Source organism: Lathamus discolor, chromosome 3, assembly GCF_037157495.1.
Source record: "Lathamus discolor isolate bLatDis1 chromosome 3, bLatDis1.hap1, whole genome shotgun sequence".
NCBI lineage: Eukaryota > Metazoa > Chordata > Aves > Psittaciformes > Psittacidae > Lathamus > Lathamus discolor.
This window is the reverse complement of record NC_088886.1, coordinates 105,095,057-105,121,759: the sequence shown is the minus strand read 5'-3', so window position 1 is coordinate 105,121,759 and position 26,703 is coordinate 105,095,057. Positions and strand designations below refer to the sequence as shown.

The 26,703-nt window shown below is 39.3% G+C and overlaps 1 protein-coding gene across 2 annotated transcripts in view; it reads left to right on the top strand.

The window, feature by feature from the left end:
• The window catches only part of CTNNA3 (catenin alpha 3), a 505,620-nt gene that overhangs the window by 355,521 nt on the left and 123,396 nt on the right, over positions 1–26,703 (top strand). For both annotated transcript variants that reach the window (XM_065670947.1, XM_065670948.1), the window contains one exon: positions 2,573–2,729. In XM_065670947.1, the coding sequence (XP_065527019.1) occupies positions 2,573–2,729 (157 nt within the window). The remainder of the gene's footprint in view (positions 1–2,572; positions 2,730–26,703) is intronic.

Here is a 26,703-nt window from a genome sequence, read left to right as displayed (position 1 = left end):
TGGCTTAGTTTTAAAGATACTGCATGAAATCAGACTTCTTTTAAATGAGCATTTAGACTTGTTTATGTGCATGCTATATGGCTGGTGAGCTGTTCTGAACTTTCAAAAAAACTGTTTCATAGGCAAACTGCTGAAACCATAGTAGGTGGTGGTGGATTTTGAGGTGCTTTTGATTAGTATTTTATTTTTCTATTTTGTAGAAATTTTGTAGCCTTTTTATTTTTAAACACTGATCAGACACAAGAATTTCAAACTGTTAATTGCTCATCTGTTCAGCAGGTTTTTCCTATAGCATATACTTTCTGCTTCTAAGCAGAATTAACATTCTTTACTTTGGTTCTTTACTAAAATTTTAAATTCTTTTTCAAATACAGGTAGTCTGATAGCACATTCTTTAAGGTAGCTACATGTTCTGTGCTGTGTATGTGAAGGCAGAATTAATTGTCAAAAAGCTGAAAGTCTAATGAATGAAATAATTTGGGTATTAGTAATCTGGAAAATGGGGAGAATGACCACGTCTCCTTTATTCAGTGCATTTTGTGGTTTTCTGCATAACTTTGCAGATGCTTTGTCAGAATAAGAAGGTTTTGCAGTGGAGATTGCTGCTAATTCAGTAGTAATTCCGAGATGCTGGGGCTCCTGATTGGCTAGATTTAGACAACATTTAAACAGTGTTTAAGCATATTATAACACTATTTAAAATCAAGTAACATCTTTATGATAATTCCATTCTTGTTTTACAAAAATATGTCGTACATCATCCTGATATGTTCATGTAATATTGCATGTTTATGGAACTGATGACAAATTAATAATGTCATCTTCCTCAGTTCAGCATTTGGTGTGCTTGATATTTTGACCTTAAGCAAATTATTGTTTTCGTGTTTTAGAGAATTTCAGGTAAATTGAGAGCTTTTTGCCTGCAAAAATGAATTTGCTTTTTAGTTGATCTTCTTTTTTTGGTTGGTGTTTTGGTTTTTTTTTTGGTAGTGTTTGTAGCTTTTACTCTTTTTCTCAGTTTACAGCTCCTTTGGTTTTCATGATGCATATAGAGTAGTTATTCATGTAATCTCTGCAGTTACTCTCTCTTTAGGTTCTCTTTCTCTAGACTGGTTTCAGTTTTTTCAGTCTTCTCATGTTTTTATGTTTGTTAATCTATAATGATGATACTGGTGTGGTTCTGTCTTCAGTGGGAAAGAAATTCTTTGTCATTCTAGAAGAATGGTGCCCCAAAATGCATAGCTATATTCCACCTAAAAACTATAACAGTACAGCAGTAGAGCAAAACACTTGCTTCATGGTTTGTTTTTCAGGAATTCTGGTTTTGCTTCTCAGACTGCTGGTTTCTCTGACAGTACTTTTTTTGTTTGCTACCACTTGGCATAGTGGACTTGCATTTGACTGACGCACTATAAATGCACATGCATTTTTGTTCCTGTCCACTTGGTTCCAATTCTAAATTTGTTCTACCTATTGACTTTTTTTTTTTTTTTTTTTTCTGGAGAATAAGATCCTTTTGTGTTTGTATTTACAGGACAGACTTGCATTTTATTTAAAAATCGCTTGTGAAGAAATCTTACCCTTTCCTTCAGTGTAGGTGCATACTCTGTCTTTTCCAGATGGCTGGTAAAGTAATAGCCACATGATCTTTTCATCAAAAGTGTTAGTAAAAAGACTCAATCCTAGCAGTGTTTTTTGTGAAAGCCTAACGATGTACATTCCTTGATTATGAGAGGAGAGTCATTAGTAAGTTCATCATTATTTAAATTTCACCTGCTGTATAAATTCATGTGATACATAAAAATACAAACCAAACTGTTTACAGATTTAGCTTATGAGCCAGAACAGGGTCAAGAGGATTGATATTATTGTAAAAGACACATCAGATGGGCTTAGAATTAGAAATATGACTTGGTTACAGTGGCATGATGTACCAGAACATTTCAGGAACGTATACTGTCAGTACTGGGGATCAGTGTGGCAATTTGGTTTTATTCTTCTAATTTTTTGCTTCACATGGTCTTTTGTTGTCTTAAAACAATTTTACCCTTGATAAGTAAGCAATATTGGGAAGGGGGGAAAAAGATTAGTATAAGGCTAGTGTTCAGTTATGTTGTCCTGCCAAAACTTACCTCTATCATTATGAGAGGTTGATAATACCTCTGTCAGTGAATATACTCCATAATAAGCTCTGTGGCAACAGTTCCTAAAAGAGTTTAAATTCAAAACTGATGTATGACATACCAGTAAGTGTGTGCTTTAAGTCTGTGGAAGTAAAAACCTCCTTGTATTAATATATTGCAAACTGGAATAGTATGAATTCTCCAACTAAAAATAAAAGTTGGGATTTTTGCTATCATGTTCCTTTTTAGCTTTATAAGTTAAAAAGCTCATGGAAGATGGCCTAAGCAACATCTGCCTGATAGTCCTGTTGAGAACAGAAACAAAAACCGAACATTGCTTTCGCTTAGAGAACAGAAATACTGCTTTGCAGTTTTAAGTAAAACATTAGATTTTATTTTTGAAGACATAATCATTTTGATGTTGGATTTTGTCTTTATTTTTGGTACAGGTTATTAATGCTGCTTTAGCTCTTGCTGCCAGACCAAAAAGTCAAGTTGTGAAAAACAACATGGAGATGTATAGGAGTACATGGGAGAATCACATCCATGTCCTTACTGAAGCTGTGGATGATATAACAAGTATTGATGATTTTCTTGCTGTATCAGGTATGATAATTCTCAGAATCTGATTCTTCTTTTATATGCTTTAAAAACTTTTAGTAACATTTCCACAGGAAACCAGTGGAAGCTTAGATTGTGTAAGGTTTTGTGAAGCTGTTGCTTCTGTTTAAGATGTTCAAGCACAGTATATATTTATATTGTGCATAATGTGGACCCAGCTAGCAGTTATTGGAGCAAACTAGATGCATGAAGCAGAATGGGTATGTTACAGTGGGTACATTTACCCATCCTCAAAGGTTCATTTGGCTTTTAAGTTTCAAAATCCTCTCTGCAGCTGTGAGGAGTCTCCTTCTAGAAAAGGAAGTGTGTATCAGTGTGCATATACATAAACTAGGAGATCCTCACGTTATCCTGTGTTCCAGTTACTGTAGAATGCACTGTAGCATTTCCCAGATTTTCACTGTTGCAAATATTTGTCAAGCAAAATGTACTTTTCAGTTTTCTCACTGAAGAGACCTCTGTGAGCAGTGTATTGTACTTACTGAAGCAGTGAGTGTCTTCAACATTTAAGCCGAAGATAGGAAACATGTTTTCTTTCTTGCAGTTCAGAGATCCCAATTCTACGTTTTTGACTTTTGTAACCTGAACAGGAAGAAAATTTTGTCTCATCATCATTAAATGTAGTTTAACTTTTGTGTTTCCTGATGGCCAGTGAGTGCTGCTTTGCCCATTTTAATTTGGGCATGTCTTTTGCACTTAATTTCATTTGTTAAGATGACTTGGTTTATGCAGCAATCTAGAACATGAATGGTTCTACAAATGTCCGTAGTGTGAAACTATTACAAATTAAGTTAGAACTAAGTTAATTTACCCAAATTATTCTTTGGTTACTAAATATGACATCGGAATCTTGTCTAGAGGGAGATTTAGCTTGGATATATCATTGTTCTAAAGCTTACATGCATATCTTCAAAAATACCAATTTTACTGTGGTAACTAGAATCTGCTGGACTGGAGTCCCCAGTGATCAAAATATGGATATTACAGTACAAAAATTATAAGCATGGAAGTTCTCCTTGCTTTACAGCTGCCAGAACATATACCTAGCAAGTGATTTAGGTCTGAATGTAGAAGAATTTATTGTAATTAGTGCAAGTGTATTGAGTTACTCTCCTAAGTATATCTCAGCATCTTAGTGTAGGAAAAAATAACCAGAGGTTAATTTTCTTCTACTGTGAAGTCTCCTGAGTTTTAAAATTCACTGAGCTAAACATTTCTTTCTAGCTTTACAACTATGATTCATTTAAATGACATATTACATTTTTTCAAAGTTTCCTTGACTTGAAGAATAAAGTTAAACATTCCAGTAATAACTGGGGGGTGGGGGTGGGGGGGGAATCTGTCACTGGAAAGCTGATCTTTTCATAGTAGACTCCTGGATTTTTGATGTACTTTATATTCTTTGATTAAGCAGAAGTGAATGATTGACAATATTTCACCATAAGTAAAGCAGAATCTGTAACTAAGTAGCAGTGATGTGTAGGCCTACCTATCCATGAGGTCAAAATGTAATCATTCATATATTTGCTCTAAACCATGTGCAGAGCATCTTCTGTAGGCTTTGGCAGAACCTTTTGGCACATGTGAATTTAATTTGTTTAACTTTCAGCGTCACGCTTCTTCTTAAGTGTGTGCTGTAAGTAGATATTTCCCTGTGGTGGTATAACTTTCTTGCTTTGAGAAGATACTTCGGGTTTTTTATTAGCTCATGTACAAAGCAGTAATATTAAGGCTACTTGCAAGGAATAGTGCAAGCGACTCTTTGTCTACTCCTCAGTGTTGTAGCACCATTACTATGTTCTGAGGGAGTAGAAAATTCATGCATAGCTCTATTTAAATAGAAAAGTTAAATGTATAATGGAAGATGGTATCTAACTTTTTCAGGAATACCTTGGTAATCAGGAAAAATAGTGCATACTGGTTTTTTTTCATCATCTTTGGTATGAAAGGAATGGATGTATAATGAATCTGTTTTTTCTACAGAAAATAGTATTCTACACCACATGCCAGGATGGACATACTGGGGGAAGAGTGATTTTTACATAACATACTTCATTCAAAATTGATACTGTGTTGTCTCAGTGTCTGATACTCACATTTGAGTTGAATGGCTGAGAATGCAGCCCTGACTGCATCTTCCAGGTTGGTGAGAGTAGTGATTAGTCCTGTAGTGTTAAAATCGCATTAGTACACTTTTTAAATAAATATGGTAAACATGTTTTCCCTAGTAATTCTGGTGATTCAAAATTCTAAATCATAAAACAGAATTGCCTACTTGAAAGTTTATTTTAAAATGAATTTCTGATTGATAGGTCAGAGTTCTCTACCAGATACAAAATGCATCTGGCAGAAACAGAGTTCCAAAACTTCTTAAGAATTGGGAATATGTATTTTGTGCTTTACATTCATCATAGAATGGTTTGGAAGGGACCTTCAAGATCATCCAATACCAAGCCCCCTGGCCACAAGTGGGGATAACTGCCACTAGACCAGGTTGCTCAAAGGCCCACCCAACCTGGCCTTGAACACTTCCAGGGATGGGACAGCCACAGCTGCTCTGGGCAACTTGTTCTAGTATCTCACCACCCTCAGAGTAGAGAACTTGTTCCTTATATTTGATCTAAATCTCCCCTCTGTCAGTTTAAAGCCATTCCCCCTTGTCCTATCGCTGCATGTCCCGGTAAGAAGTCGCTCTCCAGATTTCTTGTAGGATCCCTTTAGGTACTGGAAGGCTGCTATAACATCTCCCTCGAGCCTTCTCCAGGCTGAGCAAGCCCAGCTCTCAGCCTGTCTTCAGAGGAGAGGTGCTCCAGCCTTCTGATCTTCATGATGCTTGAACAGATCCATGTTCCTCTTGTGTCGGTGGCCCCAGAGCTGGATGAAGTACTTCAGGTAGGGTCTCATGAGAGACCTGCTCATCACAGTCTTCTGATGCAGCCCAGCATACAGTTGGCTTTCTGGGCTGTGAGTGCATACTCTTGGCTCATGTTGAGCTTCTCATCAACCAACACCCCCAAGTCCTTCTCCTCAGGGCTGCTATCAATCCATTCTCTGCCCAGTCTGTGTCTGTGCTTGGGATTGCCCTGGCCCTGGTGTAGGACCTTATACTTGGCCTCATTGAACTTCATGAGGTTTACGCAGTCTCATCTCGAGCCTGTCAGGGTTCCTCTGATGGCATCCCTGAAGCATGTTGACTTCACCTCACAGCTTGGTGTAGGTGGCATACTTGCTAAGAATGCACTCAGTCCCACTGTCCATGTCATTGAGAAAGACATTGAACAGGACTGGTCCCAACATTTACCCTTGAGAGATGCCACTTGCCACTGGTCTCCACTTGCACATCAAGCTGTTGTCCATGAATTCTTGAGTGTGACCATCCAGGCAAATTCTTATCCACTGAGTGGTCCATCCATAAAATCCAGGCCTCTCCAGTTTTGAGACAGGGATGTTGTGTGGTGTCAGGTGTTTTGCTCTGGTCCAGGTAGATGATGTCAGTCTCCCTGCCCTTATTCATATACACTGTCAACCTGCCTCAGAAGGCCGCTAAATTGTCAGGCATGATTTGCACTTAGTGAAGCCATGCTGGCTGTCACCAATCACCTTATTGTGCCTTAGCATGGTTTCCAAGAGGATCTGCTTCATGATTTTGCGAGGCACCAAGGTGAGACTGACTGGCTTATAGTTCCCTGGGTCTTCCTTTTTCCCTTCATGAAAATGGGAGTTATATTTCCTCCCTTCCAGTCAGCAGGAACTTCACCAGACTGCCATGACTTCTCAAATACAATGGATAGCAGCTTAGCTACTTCATCTGTCCATGCCCACAGGACCTGCGGATGCTTTTTGTCAGGTCCCATGGACTTGTGCATGAACTTAATGTTTAGATGTTTTCAAACCTGATCTACAGCAGGCAGTTCTTCATTCTTCCAGTCTCTGCTGTTGCCTTCTGTGACTTGGGCAGCATGACTGGAGCACTTGCTGGTGAAGACTGAGGTGAAAAGATACATGATGTAGCTCTTTTCACAGTGTCACCTGAGCCTTGGATGGCGAGTCATTCTATAAAATGATGAATATATATATATGTATATATAATGTGAGTTATTCTGGGGGATCATTTGGAGGGCAAATTAAGTAGTTTTAGCTGTGTTTCTGTTATGAACATTTTTAAAATACAGTGTAACTCTTGTAATGTCACTGCAAATTTTTTGCAGAGCTCAGTAGCAAGTGGAATATTTCCTATGTTTATTGAATTCAGGATGTTTTTGTTCTTAAAATAAGCTGAATAAGGGAACTGAGCTCCACATGAAAAGATCTTGTGACTCTTCACAAGCCACATGTGAAACAAAACATATGCACACAGCAAAACTGCGTGATTCATGTACTTCTCTGATGTAGCACTAGGGGAAGGAGAATTCTGTGGCAGATCAAAAGGGGTGAATTGTGAGCATTTGAAAAGTTTGGGTTTGTTTGTGGTTGTTTTTTTGTTGGTTTTTTTTTTTTTTTAAGTGCTAATAATGCTGTTCTTACTTTTGTAAGTGTGTTGGTCTTTCCTTTTCAGATTCACCTATCCTCATGAAATATTTTCTTGTTTGTTTCAGTTTTGGTTTATTCTTGCTATTTATATGTATGTGATACTGTGTTCAAAGGAAAACTAGCACTACAGTAAACAGAAAAGTAGATGAAATCGGATCTTTACAAGTGAAAGAGAGGTCCAATTGCAACTAGCCAGTTTAAATGAAGGTCCTTATAAAAGAATGAAAGAGTTAGTGAACTGTATTAGAAATGTCATTGCAATTATGAAATGGTATAAATTATTATACCATTGTTCATAGATTTATTATACTTTCTAAGAACAGGGAATTGGTAGCAGCCTGTCAGTTTTGTATAATTAATTTATGCAAGGAAGAATGAGGGTGTTAATCTTTACAACCCACTGATATTAAGTTTAAAAACTACTGTCATCCATTTATCATGATGATGTGAAGTTTTTAGATTCATATAAGTAAATTGAAATGTGCTATTGCATTTGATGCATGAATTACCAAGAAGCTAGTTTTGATATGCTTGTAATTTTATGTTGGTGAATCTTAAGTTTTATCCTCAATTGCCTTCATAAACTGACTCTTCAGTGTCTCTTTCCTGATGCAGTTAGGCTGAAAATATTTAATGATGTTCGTTTTCTAATATTGATTCTTCTGTGTCAATTTACTACCCTCTATTAAAAACTATATTAATAAACTTTCTGGATATAGATGGAAAATATCAAACATCAGCGTTTCCTTCATTTCTATACATATTTTCATCTGATGATGATGATGTGTAATTGCAATGTCAAGTTAATTGCATTATTAAATATTTTAATATTATTATGTTTTAGAAAACCAGTAAGAGGTAGATCTTTTAGTCCAAGAGTTAGCTACTACAAGGACTACATCGGTAAGAAAAGCATCAAAAGTGTGTTTATTTACAGAAAATTCTCAGGATCTGTGTTTTTTCCTTTCTGTGTTCTTGAAGAGTTGAATGTCAGATCCTTGTGCTGCTTTTCTGTCCTCTTCTTAGTATCCTTGCCCAAACAATGCTTGTTTCATCTACTGAAACTTCTCTCCAACCTTTCCTAATATCTGAGTTTTGGTTTGTCATTTAGTCTTTACAACGTTAGTTCCTCTTTTGCCAAAACTGAAGTTTAATATTTTCATAAAAATACTTCCTTGCTCATCTCTATTCTCATCCCTCCTCATGTACTGTAACGCAGGCAACATAGACTTTCTCCTGTTGTATTCTCAGGGTAATCATGTCTCTGCTGTCTGCCATTTCAAATATCTCCTTAAAATGAAATTTATCTAAAATGCATTTTGCTTCTTGTAGCCTCAACACTTTCAATTGATTTTTTTTTTATTTTTTTTTTTTAGTGTAAATGCATTCCAAATAGTAGCTTATAGTCATTAGATGTTGAGATGGTTTTGTCTAATGTCTAGTTTGTTGTTTCTCTACTAGAAATTCTTTTACTTGCCATTTACCTGACGGAATGAAAGTGAGTTGAATGACTTACATGTGTGCCTCAGGTAAGGATTTGTGTAACTCCCCTGTTCAGTTTCTACTGCTATCAGTTGATAGTGGTAAACGTGGACATTAAACGTCAGCATTTCAATCTGCAGTAAAATCTGGAGAAGGTTTCATTTTTCTACTGTATACATCGTACTTACGTACAGATGTGCCCCACTGTTCAATTCCTTGCAGAAATTGGACTGAAGTGTCTTAGATAAAGATTTCTGAGGCTGCTAAGGCAATTCTGTGATAGGACTAAAGATCATTCAAGCTGAGTTGAGTAGGCAGAAGGGAGTTTTGGGTTTTTTTTTTACTAAAGAATTGGAACAAATCACTCCTGGCAAGAGGGAGAGTCATATTTCACTGTCCTGTAATAATCTTGTTCCATTGTGATGTACAGACTTTCACAGGAAATCCAGGGAAAAGTTGACTCTCCCACTCAATGGAGTTGAGAAGAGCATACTCCAAATGCAGTGTGTGTGAGGATTTTCCTAAAAGTCTGAAGCTGTGCAGCCTAGAAATTTGTTCCAAATATCTTAATTTTTCCTTTGGAATCTAAGAGTAAGTTAAGTCTTTCCAAGCGTAAACAGTGAGATACCAGAGCATTAGAACAGAAGACAGAAGTTGCCTTTTAATGTAAACTTGTGTATCAGAAACTACTTTAACTTCATGGAAAGCAGCAAAAGGTAGGATGTTATTATAAAGCTGTTGGAACAAGCAGGTTTTGGGGTGCAAATGGCCCCCCAAAAAAAACCCAAAACCCACCAAACCAAAAAAAAAAACCCACCACAATAAAACAAACAAAGAGACAAAAACCCCAAACCCTAACATTTTTGGCTGCTTTATTAGTAGCTTTTATTTGATTTTAGTGAAGCTTCCCTAGGGAAAAATGGAAGACCTTGGCAAGTCAGTCTCATCTCTGCCTGGCAGAATCATGGAGCAGATTCTCCTGGAAACCATTAAAAAGCACGTGAAAAACAATGAGGTGGTTAGTGACAGCCAACATGGCTTCACTAAGGGACAATTTGGTGGCCTTCTATGATGGAGCTATAGAAATGATGGATAGGGGCATCAGGATCTGATGTCATCTACCTGGACTTGTGCAAAGCGTGTGACACTGTCCTCCATGACATCCTTGTCTCTAAACTGGAGGGACATAAATGTGATGGATGGACCACTTGGTGGATAAGGGTAAACTCATGAATCTGGAAGAGTAAAACAGGAAAGAGCTGTACCAAACCTACATTAACAAACCTCTGCAACCAATCATAAAATAGAAATTTACAGAGAGCCTATAACGAATACAAACAATGCAGGCAGAGATAGAGTTGAGACACAAGTCCACCACTTGGGCATTTCAGTGTGTCACAGAATCACAGAATCACAGAATCCCAAGGGTTGGAAGGGACCTAAAAAGATCATCTAGTCCAACCCCCCTGCAAGAGCAGGGTAACCTACAGTACATCACACAGGAACTTGTCCAGGCGGGCCTTGAATATCTCCAGTGTGAACCACACAGCTTAGTGTCGTCGGCAAACTTGCTGAGGGTGCACTCAATCCCACTGTCCATGTCACCGACAAAGATGTTGAACAGGATAAGTCCCAACACTGATCCCTGAGGGACACCACTCGTTACTGGTCTCCAATGGGGCATTGAGCCGTTGACCACAACTCTCTGTGTGTGGCCATCCAGCCAAGTCTTATCCACTGAGTGGTCCATCCATCAAATTTATGGCTGTGATCACCCTTCTTTTAACCTTATAATGTTGCTATATTTTCTGTTAAAAACCCCATGCTTGAAGAATTGCATTCAAATACAATTAATCTTAAGGCCAGGCCTTGGTCTGTAAGTATTTATGGCATTAAATTTTAGATTTTGATCAGGCTCATGTTTCAAATCACTTTGGACAGCTACAATCATTAAGATGGCAATCTGGACAGTTAAAGTCAAAATAAACTACAAAATATACTGTAAATACTTGGGTGAGGGGTAAGGGAGTGATTCAGATTTCTGGCTTGCTTATGTCTCTTGGTGTAATTTGTTTTCCATCAGTGGTTTAAAGTTCTGGTTCAGTTTATTACTACTTTTCCAGTCTATGTAGCATGTTTACAGATGAAAGCATTGCAAAAATTGCCAATTACAGATTCACTCTTAGTGTAGCTATGGAGATAGGGGAGAAGAACAAGATGCTATTCAGACACTTAAGAGTACATTTTATGTTTACATGCTGAGTTTTTGTCACCTGCACTAGCAAAATGCCATGCCATGCTTTTTCAAAGAGCTATAAGAATCTAAGAAGAGGTACATGCACTTGCTTAAGGTGAAACAGTATTGAAACAGGAAGGTAAATTATATAGTGGGTTTCAATACCATTTATCTTAAGTTTGCTTGGCCCAACTATCATGTGCTTCTGGATAGTAAGTAATTTACTAAAACAGTTGAGCTCCTTCTTTGTGGTTCTCACCTCTAGTATAAGAAAATGGCTTTGAATTTTTCCCTTTTTGATGAAGGCTAAAAAAGCTCTATGCATGTGTCACTGAGCACACAAAGTTTGCTTCTGTTGGTATAGCTTTCATCAGTTTAATGACCCACCTGAAAGTTCTGTCGAAGCCATCATCCAACTGTGTTCTTGCTGGGCATATCCTTTCCTGTGTCTTGTTTCTTTTAACCTGTCTGTCTTCCATACCATTATATAACTATTATTTCAACAAGTTAGAGATATATTTAGTGAAAAAGTAGGTTGTTCTGGTTTCAGTCCTGCTGCTTACTGAAATTGATGCTTTTAGATGGAAGTAAGGACAATACATATTTGCAGCATGTAGACATATCATGGTTTATGATGGAATAGTAAACTTCTTTTTTCATTACTGTGAGGTACTTTCCTGGAAGATCCTAGCATTGTTAACCTTCTAATTCTTGAGAAAGTGTGCTTCTAGAATTTTTTTAAGTGGCTTCAGAAATTCTGTGCTTAAAGTAACTAATTTATAGCTCAGTACTTTATAGAGAGTTAGGGCTGTTTTTTCATTATACACATCAATTTGACTTTATTGATATTGATTGCAATTAAATGACTTTACGGTCCTTTCTAACCCTAACTATTCTATGGTTCTATGAATGTGGCTATTGTTGCTACTGTGATACCCATTTTCAGTTCTTTGCTATTCAAATGAGAAAATAAAAAAAACATCCCTCTTTTGTTGCTTCAATACTCTCTTTTTATATTATTTCTGAATGAATCAAATCACACAATTTCAGAGCCCATCCCTTTGGAACTGCTGGTTTATGAAACTGTGAAAACAGTCTGCTTATTTCTATCTTTGCTTTTTGTTTTATAAGATTTAACACCCAGGAAAATATGTCATCTTATCCCATGCCATCTCAGAGTTGTCTAGGCATAGTAGTTGAAAGCCTTTTGGAAATCCAGTCTGTAGTTATCAAATGAGTCACTTATCTTACTGTTCACTAGCATCTTTAAAAATCTCAAGTTTGTGATACATGGTTCTCTGCAAAGCTATTTTGACTCATCTGAGTATTACTATTAATAAAGAACTCTCTCTGTTCAATTTATATAAAAGTTTCTACCTGTTCACTCAACAGAAATTATTTGTATATAGGTTTGTTTCCCTTCATTCCATCCAAACACCTTAGAAGTTACCACCATAGTACGCAGTTTTTCTTACTGTATTATCAAGGCTAATAGAACTTGATATGCTACATGTAATGCAACAGTTCGTTTTCAGTTTCCTTTAGAGGAATGTCTTGTTCCTGCAAATTTGTTGATGCTCATTGTATCCATTTTGTTTTAACTGAAAATGTAGTGTTGCCCCCTCCCTTCCTTTGCTGTCCATATTCTTGCCTCAGAAGTAGCAGACAGTCCCTGTTACACCGATTTCCATGCAAATTACTCTTTTAATACTGATTGCTTAGGCTCAAGGGCAAATATTATAATGGTGTTACACTTCTCAGGTAACTGATGCATTCTTAGGGACTGTTTTTCAGATACGTAGCCACTAAATTGGACCACGTATCACACGCTTATTTTCAGAAACTGTTTTGGCAAGTATTGTCCCATAAACCCCTGCTACTTCAAATGAGCATTTTCTAATTAAAGACTTTGTTGTACCTGTTACTAAGGTCATGTGAAAGTTTTAGTGGTGAACTTCTTGCAGAGCTGTAGAGGATAAGAGCAAGTCATTCAGTAAGCAGGCAGGAATAAGAAGCTAGGCAGTGCAGTTCAGCTGTGGACTTAGTAATTTGGATTATTAAAGTTTCCATACCAAACTGAAATTTCATATTTAATTCCATATTGAATTTCAGTAAGTTGTTGCTGAGATGTAGTTATCTGCAAGATTCGTTTCTTATCACAACCTTTGTGTAAATTGCTGGCAGCCTCTTCCAGATTTTTTAAAGGCTCATGCATTTGGAATTCACTTTGTATTTGATGTGGCTGAGTTCAGATTTGGCAGCCTTTGGAGCATGGTCAAAGATGCATGGGTTTGATGCAGATTGGGAATAATGTTTTGTGCGTGTATTTCCTAACAGGTTGGTTGCTAATAGCTTTCCAGCTGCAGCTGTGGCAGTAGCTTTTAATGGTTTTGTGCAGCTATGCAGAAATTGATCTGCTTGCTTAATGTAATGGGGCCTACTGGCAGCATATGCAAGTGTTCTAAAAAATGTTATCTAAATAAGCACAACCAAATGATAACGGAAGATTTTTTGATCAGTGGTGCTAAGAGTTATTTTGTGATTCTGTACTACTATGGTACAGATTGCCAGACTTGTTTCTAGGATAGGACACGAAATCTTTAACTGGGAGAGCAGGTTCCAGTTGTGCTATAGTTTGGAAACTCCTGGAATGTGCTTTTGCTACTGACAGCCAGCTAGGCTAATGTGCAGCATGTCCAACCTATGTTTGCTATAAAAATGAAACTTGAGAAAATAGACGTATGTACATGCATGTGCAGCAAAAGTTGATGCTTAAATGTGATGTATTCCTTTAAGCTCCTCTCTTGTGAACTTGATAACAAGCAGTAAAATACTAATGAGGTTTTCTTGACCGCAAGGCAGCCTGCCTTTTGGAACCTTCAGTTGTGTCTGCAACAGGTTGCACAAGTTCTGATGTGTCTGAGCTGCTGTTGTCAATAAGTTTAGCAGAGATGTTAAATTTGGCCCCAGAAACGTGGTGCATGGTCTTTTAAGCCTTTAAAACCAAACAAAACCCCATTCCCTCAAAAATGATCAAACCAACATCACCACCACCCCTCCACCACCACCCCTCCACCACCACCAAAAATCATGCCAGCTTACACTTCAGTGGAAAAACTGACCTAATGAAAAGGCAGCCTTTCTTTCTGCAAGTTTGATACTTTGAGAGATAACTGTTTTCAACAGTAAACAATGCAATTTGAGGATAATGCTTCCACCAGGAAAACTGATAAATCTATCACATCTTAAAATTTATCATTTTTGAAGGAAGACTTTGGAGTTTCCTACCCCAAATTATTTCTTGTCAATTAGTTTTCCGTCTTTAAACATTTGCCCTATCTGTGGGTTGGCTATTCTGTCAAACAGAATTATTCGGTGTTCATCAGATACTCACTGTAGCAGATATAGAGATGTTGCAAGAGAATATTATCATGAAGTCAGTGTTTTCACCTGGACGATTATCAGAGTGGCAGATGGCTATTAACTTTTGACAATATTTTCTAGACGTAAATGAAATAGCTACCATTTAACATAATATGGTCTGCTTTGTTGCACACATTGTGAAACAGATAGGTCTCCAGTTATACACCACTAATCCATCAAAAGGAAGGAAGTAATAAATTTTAATTTTTGTTAATTCTTAAATTCTTAAATTTGTTCTTAATTCCTAAATCTTTTGAAGGTGCTAAATTGACCAAATACTAAACTGATTCAAAGACAGGCGTGGAGTGTTCCCTAGAAATTGCACACTTTTTTTCTTCATGCTTTTAGTCCAAACTAGGAAAAGGGCCAGGTCTTCATGCAGTAGCATTTCCACTGAAATTAATAACCAGGGTATCAGCTATACATTGATTTTTAAGATATGTGCTATGAACTCTTTCTGTGTAATCTGCCTAGTTATTTCACTGTTCAAAAGGCTTTCATTTCTAGTGAGATAAGACTGGAGCTCAGTGGAAAACTGTGTAATTCCTGGCATAAACTAGTAACTGTAGATAATCTGTTATTCAGAGAACATTGCTTTTGCCATTTTAGACTCAAGGATTTATGATATATCAAGACCTTTCTGAGTTTTTAAGAGATATTTTCATGAAATTAAATAATATTTTAGCTAGATTCGGATTTTCAATGCAGAATTTAGAAAGCAACAATAAATTTTCCATTTCACCACCACAAAGGGGCAGAAAACAGGTTTATTTATGCCCTGTTTAGGGCCAACTCATCTTTCACCTAAGGCAGTAAAACTGCAGACTTCAGCTCTTCTCTTTTGGCAGAGCAAATGATATGGAAAATTGAATCTCTGCTTCTACTGAGAACTACATCACTGAGAATACAACTCCTGGTTTAGCCTCTATCTGCTTTAATTCATCAGCTGAGTGAGCAACTCTGCCTTCAAAGGGGGCAAGCGGTGCACAAAAGACCAAACAAAGGCTTGTGGAGCATTTTGTGTATGACGCAGACTCCTGCTCATATGATGAAGGAGAATCTTCTCTTGTCATTAAAAATTCTCCCCCCCCCCAAGACAGTTCCAGTACACAGCTGAAAGGCTGATTGGAATGAAGAATCAAGCGGGAAAAATAATTGCGAAGAAATGTATCTCTTCTTTTGTAGTTCATCCACTGGAAAAAGAAGCCTCCCAAAGTTTTTAGCTGAAGTTCATAAAGGTGACAGAAAGGAAAGCTGTCTCCCACATTTTTTTGTGAGTGTTCTGAGGAGAATAATAAATGCATTGCTGTAAATGAAGGGAACAGGCCCAGAGTGACTATAAAGAAAATGGTTTTCCTGTGTATTTTATGCACTGAATGCCACATAAGAAATCAGCCATATTTTTGTTTAGCAAGGCAAATGATTCTCCCGTTATCCAGTAGCTGAAGGGAAGAGCAAAAAGTAATTACTATGTCTGAGATAACAAACTGAGAAGGAAAGTCTAAGTTAAAGCTGATGGTGGCAAATGTTCTGAAGAATTTTATGATCAAATCTGTAAAAGAACTTGCTGATGCAGAGAAGGGTGTTTCAGTAATTGTAGAGCCTAGATAGGTCTGCCTTAGCCCAGGGTCTTTTTGGGTGGCAGTTTTTATTGTTTTTTTCCCTCTATCACAGAATCATAAAATTATTTTGGTTGCAAGGGACCTCAAGGTTTAGTCTGTCCTATTACAGTTGGGCCCACACTGTGTTTGGACCAAGAACAGAGATTTTACAACCTGTCTGAGCAACTGTTAATTATTCTAGTGAACCTCATTATCCTTGCAGTGATTTCCTCCCCACCCTGTTCAGATCTCCCCTGTTTTATATTGACTGTTACCTCTCATTCACCATCCTCACACCCCAGTGAAGAAGTAAAAGACAAGAGTCAATAAACCTATTAATGCGGAGTTAAGGTTACCTGGCAATGTTCTTCCAACATTCATGTTCACTAAAACTTATATTTCTGAAAAGTGGTATTGGAGATGAGCGATGTATGCTGATTAATTCATGTCTTTTTTCATCTGTCTGGAAGCACTTACTGTTTTAGGTGTAAATGTATTTAAATGGTGGAGGTGCTTTTTGGAGCAGTTAAGCAAAACTGGGTGTATAATGCAGGTCCACTGAAGTACTAGTTGTTATGGAAGAGGAAAGGGGAGGCATTTTTTAGTCCCCACATTTGTGATCAGATGTAAGAGGTACACGTGTACTATGAGATTTCTAATATAAATAACGTAACATTGAACCGTCAGTCTTACCTGCAATAGCTGATTAAAAAAATGGTCGTCTAGTCCACTGCTGCCTAGTTTCCCAGTCTGGGCCAAATGGCATTCTGGTCAGTGTTACTGGGAGTTAACATGGGATTGAAGTGGTTTATTGCATTATATTTGAAGAAGCTGAAGTTCAATTTGGTTTTTTTTAGAAAGGTAAATTACATACCAAAAAATTTTACTGTATGTTGGTTATAGGTGCTTTGGTGAAGAGAATACTCTTTAAGAAGAGAATGGTTATTAACATAGTTTCTTAGGTTCATAGCTGAGACATGGCTAGTCTGAGTAAAACTTGTTCATTCTGGAAGTTAGTAGCAGCTGGAGGTGGGAGGACATACTGCAACATGATTTGTGGTTGTGCTGATTTCCAGAGATTAAACAAGAATGCTCTATTTCTTCTTCTCCCTCCTTGTCTCTTCTTTAATGTCCTGTTACCATCTCCAATTCATTATTTTTCTATCTTGTCCTACAAAGTCAGCATCATATTACAGAGTATTAATACATTAAAAATTCTTTGTTGCCCTGCACAGTATCATGGATAATGGGAGTATGAACCATCTCCTGTAATTTTTAGAATAAACATTTTCATCTTTTTATAGCCAGAGGGAAGAAATGGGGTTAAAGGCTAAGTCATTTGAATGCATTTATATGTGTATGTAAATAATGAGGTTGATTGTCTCTAAAACATATAATTTCAGTTGTTGTTACGGATGTGTTTAAGATGACTAGGCCAAATAAAAAGGCTAGGAGCAAGTTCTATGAGTGCATGCCACCCCTACTTTTTTCTGAGGAAAGTGTTTCCTTGGTTTTGTAGCCCAGGAGAGAACTGGGTTATGTAGGTACTGACCCCTGTGCAGCTGGGTACACTCACATTTTTGCTTTTTTCTGGCTTTTATTTCTTTCTGGCCCATCCAGGTCTCCATGCTTCTGGTCTACTTTTTCTCTGCCTTTCTTCTCTCCAGATCCTTACCTAGACATTAAGATTGCTTGTATGCTTTTACAGTGTACTTCCTCATTTTCAGAGTTCTCTAGGCCTTGCTCATGTAAAGTTCTAGGAAAGGACAGAAACTTAAATATGCTGAGAATATAAGACACTGCTTCCTTAATTTCCCCAAGGTCCTGGAATACAACTGGATGCTGAATGGGGAAGCTGACAGTCAAGAAAGCCTGTCTGTAGGCTGAATTTTGTGCCCAGGAAATGGAGGGCAAGGGCTGAAGCACAATCAGTTACCATCTCAGATGAACCAAATCTCATTGTAATCATGTTAAAATAAATGAGGGAAAGAAATAAAACTGTTGAAAGGATTAATATTGCTATGAGGTTCTCAGTCATGCAGTGAGATAATCTAAAACTATTAGCCAGTTAAACTGATGGTTTTGGGTTGCCAAGTATGTAATTAACAAACACTTTAAAAAATGTTATTTTTAGATATTTATTTTGTGTGTGTGCGTGTGTGTAATGTGATGGGGATTTTTTTGTTTGTTTGTTTTTCTCTTTTTAGCTTCCTTTGTTTAAATGCTAACATCTTGGAATCATTTATGCATATGTGAATGAAAATGAGGCTTAAGGAGAGGCTGCCAACTCAATCAATAGTTTATTCACCCTAAGGTAAAATCTGTGAACAGAATTTTCTGTGAATAGAACAGAAGTTAATGTTTCAGACTACAAGTTGAAGTTTGAAGAAACACAAACAAGAAATTTATTATACAGTTCAATATGTTTCTTCTCTTTTCCTTCAGAAGTCATCTGTAGAGACTTGCATAACTAGTGATAGATCCTGAAGAATTTTCAGTACCTTGCCAAGGGGGGTGCCTTTATGCCATTCCCTCTTTTCTCTGCCCACATTCATCTTCATTTTCCATCCCCTTTTTAACTCTTGTCTTGTAGGTTTTGTCTTTCAGCCTCCAGCTCACTGTGTGAGATAGTCACCATATTTTTGTGTTTATGGTGCTTATGTCCATAACACTGGACGCTTTTACATTACCTTCCTTCAGGTTAGCTCACTCTTTCCTGGAACTCTCTGGCATACTTCCTAGGTATGCTTTTTCAGGAAAATTTGTCCTTGCAACCTAGTACCCATTAACATGAGACATACTTACTAACTAAGAGGCTTTTCATGTACATGTTTTTCAAAATTTGATCTCTTTGCATCACAGTTCCCCTTTCAGGAAGAGATTGTCATTGTGGCAGACCTCCTCAGTTTAAAATTATTAGTTTATTTTACCTAGCACCTGAAAACCAAAGCATTTGCACCCATTTCTCTGGATCAGTTAATTTCTGGTCTTCACAGGCAATTTGTTAAACTGTTCCACCATGCTCATAATGAAGAATTACTCCCATCCCTCCCACTCCTCCATCCCCCCTTACATCAAGTTCTAAGTTTTCTTTGCTTCAATTTCTGACCAATAGCCTGTTGGTGCATTTGCCCAGCTTGTCGCAGTTGCTCTGAGCGGCAGCCATGTCCTCTACAGTACCAGCCAGCCAGTCTAGCAAGTTGATGTCACCACCAGGCTTGCTGAAGATGTGTTCTGTGTTACTGCCCAAGGTGTTAATGAAGAAGTTAAACACTGTCAGCCTCAGCGTCCCTTCCTGAAGAGCAGCTGCCCTAAGTAGCCTCCAGTTTCACTTTGAAGTACTGACCATTCATCTGTGAGCCTGATGGTCTGACTGCTGATTCATCCACCTTGTTCTTCACCCACCCAGATGCTATCACTCTAGCTTTTCTGTAATGAGACTGTGTAAAAAATGTTCTTGAAGTAAGCAATAATCAATGCACTCCCCTCATCCACAGAGCCAGTCATATGTCACTCAAAACAGTCAGTTTGGCCATGTTTGATTTACCGTTGGTAAATCAGTGCTGTTTATTCATTATCATCTTCCTGTCCTTCAAGGCCTGAAAGTGCCTTCCATGAGATCTTATTCAATAATTTTTCCAGGAATTGATATGAAGCCTTAGCCTATAATTTTCTGGATCCTCCTCCTTGCCTGACATCACACGTGCATTTTATACTATAGGTATACGTGTCTGAAGAGTTTTGGAAGCACCATGCATGCGGTTGAGTAAAGCGAGGTGGTGGAGTTGCTCTTTACGTGAGAGAGCAACTAGAATGTATTGAGTTCTGTCCGGGGTCGGATGAGGAGCAAGTGGAATGTCTGTGGGTACGAATCAAGGGGCAGACTGGCACGGGTGATACAGTTGTGGGGGTCTATTACAGACCTCCTGATCAGGACGAAGGAGTTGATGAGGCTTTCTACAGGCAACTGGAAGTAGCCTCGCGACTACATGCCTTAGTCGTCGTGGGGGACTTTAACTACCCCGATATTTGCTGGAAGACTCACACAGCCAGTCATTCACAGTCTAGGAGGTTCCTCGAGTGCATTGATGATAATTTCTTAATGCAAATGGTGGACGTACCAACTAGGGGAGCAGCGCTGCTAGATTTAGTACTCGCCAACAAGGAGGGTTTGGTCGAAGTGGTGACGGTCAATGGCAGCCTTGGCTGCAGTGACCATGAGATGGTGGAGTTTAGGATCCTGTGTGGGAGGAATAGAATACCTAGCAAAGCCACAGTTCTGGATTTCCGAAGGGCCAACTTTGGCCTCTTCAGTCAACTGCTAAGGGAAGTCTCATGGGAAAGTGTACTAGGCGGTAAAGGGGCTCAAGATAGTTGGTTAGCGTTCAAGGACCGCTTCTTCCAAGCTCAGGATCGGAGCGTCCCAATGAGTAGGAAGTCAAGTAAGGGATCTAGGAGACCGGCGTGGTTAAACAAGGAGCTGCTGGGCAAACTCAAGTGGAAAAGGAGAATCTATGGATTATGGAAGGAGGGGCTGGCCGCTTGGGAGGAATATAGGACAGTTGTTAGAGGATGTAGGGAGGCAATTAGGACAGCTAAGGCCTCCTTGGAACTCAATCTTGCTAGTCGGGTTAAAGACAATAGAAAGGGCTTCTTCAAATACATAGCAAATAAAACTAAAACAAGAGGCAATATAGGCCCACTGCTGAACGAAGTGGGTGCCCTGGAGACAGAGGATATAAAGAAGGCAGAGGTGCTGAATGCCTTCTTTGCCTCTGTCTTTACTCCTGCAGACTCTCCCCGAGGGCCCCGGATTTCTATAGCCCCAGAAGGAGTCAGGACAAAGGAGGAGTTTGCTTTGGTAGATGAGGATTGGGTTAGGGATCAGCTATGCAAACTGGATATCTGTAAATCGATGGGTCCGGATGGAATGCACCCACGGGTGCTGAGGGAGCTGGCGGAGGTCATTGCTAGGCCACTTTCCATCATCTTTGGTAAGTCGTGGGAAACGGGCGAGGTGCCTGAGGATTGGCGGATGGCAAAGGTCACACCAATCTATAAGAAGGGCAAGAAGGAGGACCCGGGTAATTATAGACCGGTCAGCCTTACCTCCATCCCTGGAAAGATGATGGAACAACTTATTCTTGACTCCATCACTAGGCATATCAAGGATGAGGGGGTCATTAAGAACAGCCAACATGGTTTTATGAGGGGGAAGTCATGTATGACCAACCTTATAGCCTTCTATGAGGAAGTGACTAGGTGGAGGGATGATGGTAGAGCGGTAGATGTAGTTTTTCTTGATTTCAGTAAGGCATTTGATACTGTCTCCCACAGCATCCTCATAGATAAGCTAAGGAAGTGTGGGCTTGACGATCAAGTAGTGAGGTGGATCGAGAACTGGTTGAAAGGAAGAAGGCAGAGAGTTGTGGTCAATGGCGCAGAATCTAGCTGGAGGTCTGTGACTAGTGGAGTTCCTCAGGGGTCGGTGCTGGGACCGGTGCTGTTTAATATTTTCATCAATGACCTGGATGAGGGAACTGAGTGCACCCTCAGCAAGTTTGCTGATGACACAAAGCTGGGAGGAGTGGCTGACACACCAGAGGACTGTGCTGCCATTCAGCGAGACCTGGACAGGCTGGAGAGTTGGGCGGGGAGAAACTTGATGAAATTTAACAAGGGCAAGTGTAGAGTCTTGCATCTGGGGAAGAACAACCCCATGTACCAGTACAGGTTGGGGGTTGACCTGCTGGAAAGTAGTGAAGGGGAAAGGGACCTGGGGGTCCTGGTGGATAGGAGGATGACCATGAGCCAGCAATGTGCTCTTGTGGCCAAGAAGGCAAATGGCATCTTAGGGTGCATTAGAAAGGGAGTGGTTAGTAGGTCAAGAGAGGTTCTCCTCCCCCTCTACTCAGTCTTGGTGAGGCCGCATCTGGAATATTGCATCCAGTTCTGGGCCCCTCTGTTCAAGAAGGACAGGGAATTGCTTGAAGGAGTCCAGCGCAGGGCCACAAAGATGATTAAGGGAGTGGAACATCTCCCTTATGAGGAGAGGCTGAGGGAGCTGGGTCTCTTTAGCTTGCAAAAGAGGAGACTGAGGGGTGACCTCATCAATGTTTACAAATATGTAAAGGGTAGGTGTCAGGATGATGGAGCTAGGCTTTTTTCAGTGATATCCAGTGATAGGACAAGGGGCAATGGGTGTAAGCTGGAACATAGGAAGTTCCACATTAACATCAGGAAGAACTTCTTTACTGTAAGAGTGACAGAGCACTGGAACAGGTTGCCCAGGGGGGTTGTGGAGTCTCCTACACTGGAGATATTCAAGGCCCGCCTGGACAAGTTCCTGTGTGATGTACTGTAGGTTACCCTGCTCTTGCAGGGGGGTTGGACTAGATGATCTTTTGAGGTCCCTTCCAACCCTTGGGATTCTGTGATTCTGTGATTATGAATCCTGCCTCTCAATGCCACTCTTAGTCTGAGATAGAATGACAGTGTTTTCAGATGGATTAGCACAAATATTAGAGATTATTATCTAGTTTCTTATTTTTTACAGATAAAATATATTTAGTAATACAGAGAAGAAATTATTTTCCTTGTTCTGATTATTTTTTTTCCACTTTTTTATGAATTTAAAAATTGTTCTATTGAAGTTCCCAGGGTCTTTAAACATTAAGTGATCACCAGTGATTAATTTTTTGAAAAGTGTATAAGACACTGTCTTGCTTGTAGAGTGTAGATATTATATTAAAAGAGCTCCAAGTGCTGAGAAAATCTGTTTCATAAGATTGCTCATTGGGTATTCCCCGAACTTCAGTATGTAGCAAAAAGGTGGGAATTAAATGCAACTTCTTTATTTTGTTCTGAATATAGGAGGACTGATAGCGTGGAATAGTATACTGGGGCTTGCACCTTCCACTTAGTGGTCCCGTTCTCTTAACTTTGGCAGCAGAAGTTGCTAAATCTAAGTATGGGTATTATTAATAAATATATGCTTTCAAAAATCTTTTGGGGATTCACCAAAGCATTGTGAGTCCGTGGAAGCATGTCTGTTGCCATACTAGGTAGTGCCATTACTGGAAACATTGTAATCCTTTTCTGCAGAACATTATAAGGTACCACCACATCCAGGGAATAGGAGTGGTCTGAAAGGAAGTTTACTTTTTGTAAAAAGCTGCTTTGCTTTCCATTTTATCATGTGAATGGATGATAAAAGATAGAAATCATTTTGGTCAGGCTAAACTATCACTGCATACTTCTGCATCTAATTTTATGGTTTGGGATTTGCAGAAAAGTACTTTTTATTTTCGATCTTGTCTTCAGGAGACCAAACTGAGTTTTCTAATAATTTTTCATATACTGTATTTCCTAAATATACTTTTTTTTTTCCTGGCATATCTCCATTTGGTCCACAGTTTTCTTGAACTGAATGGGAAAACTTTAACAAAAAGTACTTCAACTCAGACCTTATAAGTGCCAAGTGGAGTGGAAGGGCATCACATGTCTTTTTCTTCAGATGAAATCCAAAGGAAGCACTACTGATTTTGTCCCAGAAACAGTTTGAGTCATGACTTTGTCCTTTAGTATCCACTAGTTGGCTCAGCTGAGATATGATTTTTGGCCAGTACAACTACACCAAGATCCCAGAGGAAAATCAGAAGGTACAGTGCACCACTCTTGATAATTTCTCTGGTGACTGTGGCAATTTGACAATTTCTTTGAACATCTGTCAATCCATTGTTACAACTAACTCTTACAGTAGACACTGACTGATGACAGAGAGATGGTACATCATCCCAGCATTAATTTTTCTGCTTTGGAAAGTAGGATACTTGAATGAAAATCAAAAGTTGATCTAATGTATTTTGTATAGGAGGAAGCATCTGTAAGAAAGATGCAGGTTAAAACAGTCTCAGCTGGACTGTGATCAGTGCTGATTTCTATTTGATGTACTAAGGCAAATGTATAAACTTGTTTGTGCCTTGGGAAAATTAAGTTAAGCAAGGTTTTCTTGACTGTGAACTACCTTGTCTGGAAGGAGCTTCAGAACACTGAGAGAGACTGTGTGTTGCCTATAGGTATTTGGAAATGCAACCCCTGTATAGTACCTGTATGTGGGGACAGGGTCATTTATGCTTACTGAGTGCACATATTGTCTGTGCATTCTGTTCTCAACTGACCCCTTACATGTAGGTAGTGCATGGATGTAGCAAGAAAACATGTTGCACATCTTTTCTAGTACAGGATGGATAGACAATATACAGTTAATTAAATCTGTGTCTGTCTTCTTTGAAACAAAGTATCAGGAAGGATAGAACCACATTCTAATTTATATTCTTTGATATTATTATGGGTGTTGATAGTTAAGATTCTAAAATTACTTAAAATTAGGCTTAGCAATTTGGAAGGAAGCAACTAGTTGGGATGTCAGACCACAACATCCAGGTCTAATTTCATTTCAATTAGTATCTGGCCTCAAGTTTGCTTTTTCTTTCTCCATAAAAGTGTTGTGGTTGACATCTCGTAACAGGTTTGAAAATTGTGAGCTTTCCATCATGTGTTCCATTCATACAATATTTCCACTAGGCCACATGCAATACTTTTTTTCTTTCAATTCACTTGACATCTACCTGGGACTTGTGCAAAGCGTTCGACATTGTCCCATATGACATCCTTGTCTCTAAACTGGAGAGACATCAATTTGATAGGTGGACCACTCGGTGGATAAAGAACTGATTGGATGGCCACATGCAAAGAGTTGTGGTCAACGGCTCAATATCCAGCTGGAGACCAGTAACGAGTGGTATCCCTCAGGGATCGGTGTTGGAACCGGTCTTGTTCAACATCTTTGTCGGTGACATGGACAGTTGGATTGAGTGCGCCATCAGCAAGTTTCCCAATGACACCTGTGTGGTTCGGTTGATACACCAGAGGGAAGGAATGCCATCCAGAGGGACCTTGACATGCTTGTGAGGTGGGCCAGTGCCAGCCTTATGAAGTTTAACCATGACAAGTGCAAAGTCCTACACCTGGGTTGGAGCAATCCCAGACACAGCTACAGGCTGGGAAAAGAAGAGATTCAGAGCAGCTGTGTGGAGAAGTACTTGGAGGTGTTGGTCGATGAGAAAATGAACGAGCTGGCAGTGTGCGCTCGCAGCCCAGAAAGCCTGGGCATCAAAAGGAGCGTGACCAGCAGGTCAAAGGAGGTGATCCTGCCCCTCTGCTCTTGTGAGACCTCACTTGGAGTATTGTGTACAGTTCTGGTGTCCTCAACATAAAAAGGACATGGAACTGCTGGAACAAGTCCAGAGGAGGCCCATGAGGATGATCAGGGGACTGGAGCACCTCCCATATGAAGGGAGGCTGAGAAAGTTGGGGCTGTTCAGCCTGGAGAAGAGAAGGCTGCGTGGAGACCTCATAGCAGCCTTCCAGTACCTGAAGGGGGCCTATAGGGATGCTGGAGCGGGACTATTCATTAGGGACTGTAGTGATAGGACAAGGGTTAATGGATTAAAACTTAAACAGGGGAAGTTTAGATTGGATGTAAGGAAGAAATTCTTTACTGTTAGGGTGGTGAGGCACTGGAATCGGTTGCCCAGGGAAGCTGTGAATGCTCCATCCCAGGCGGTGTTCAAGGCCAGGTTGGACAGAGCCTTGGGTGGGATGGTTTAGTGTGAGGTGTCCCTGCCCATGGCAGGGGGGCTGGAACTAGATGATCTTGAGGTCCTTTCCAACCCTAACTATTCTATGATTCTATGATTCTATGACATGTGTATCACAGAAAATAACCAGTTAACTACACTTTTCCATTATGGAGATTTCAGTTGGTAGATATCAGAAGAGCCCTACCTTTCTACTTACACAGGAGAAAGTCCTTTAGTTGTCTTTGCTGAGCAGTGAAAAGGCAGTTTGTTCTTCACATAAAGGCCCTTGAAGTGGAGGTTGTGCTGTCTATTTCTATGATTATTAATACTTGAACAATAGTAAACTTAACGCAGTGGTGACCTATACTACTTCATTTCAGATCTAACTATGGCAGCAGAAGTGTGGGGTTTAGTCCTTTCTCTTGCATTCTGTGCACATCAGCCTTCAGTTCTTCAGCCTTTTTCAAGCTTGGACACATTAGCATGCTGGTTTATTTGGAAGATTCCTACTGTTAAATGCACAGAAGAAAAGATGCCAGAGAAAAGAAAGATGAGATATTAACATGTAGATGTACAGCAGAAGGTGGGCCCTATAACATCTGTGCACATCTTGTCATTTGCCCCTTTCTGTCATTGTTTCATGTGTTGTGTTTGGCATGGGTGGAACTGAAGTAGTCACTGGACCTCTTATTGCTTAACTTGCATGTAGATGGCAGCTCATGGGTGTAGTTACAGAGTTTGTACAGACGGAACAAACAGTGCTAACAAAGTCTTCATTATTAAGCTATTCTTTTTTGGCTGACCTTGGATTTTGGTGACATGTACCTGAAAGTGTATTGACATTCCATATCCACAGAGGTGTTCCATGATGTAGCAGTGCCACAAACTGAACCAGAATTCATAAATTTTGCATAGGTAGAATCCCAAGATACTCATGTCAGGTGGAGTCAGTAATTCACAATTACCTAATGGTATGTTTGGTTTCTCCAAATTACTGTGGTTGTCCAATTTACTCTGTAACAAAAATGTAATTTAACACTGGT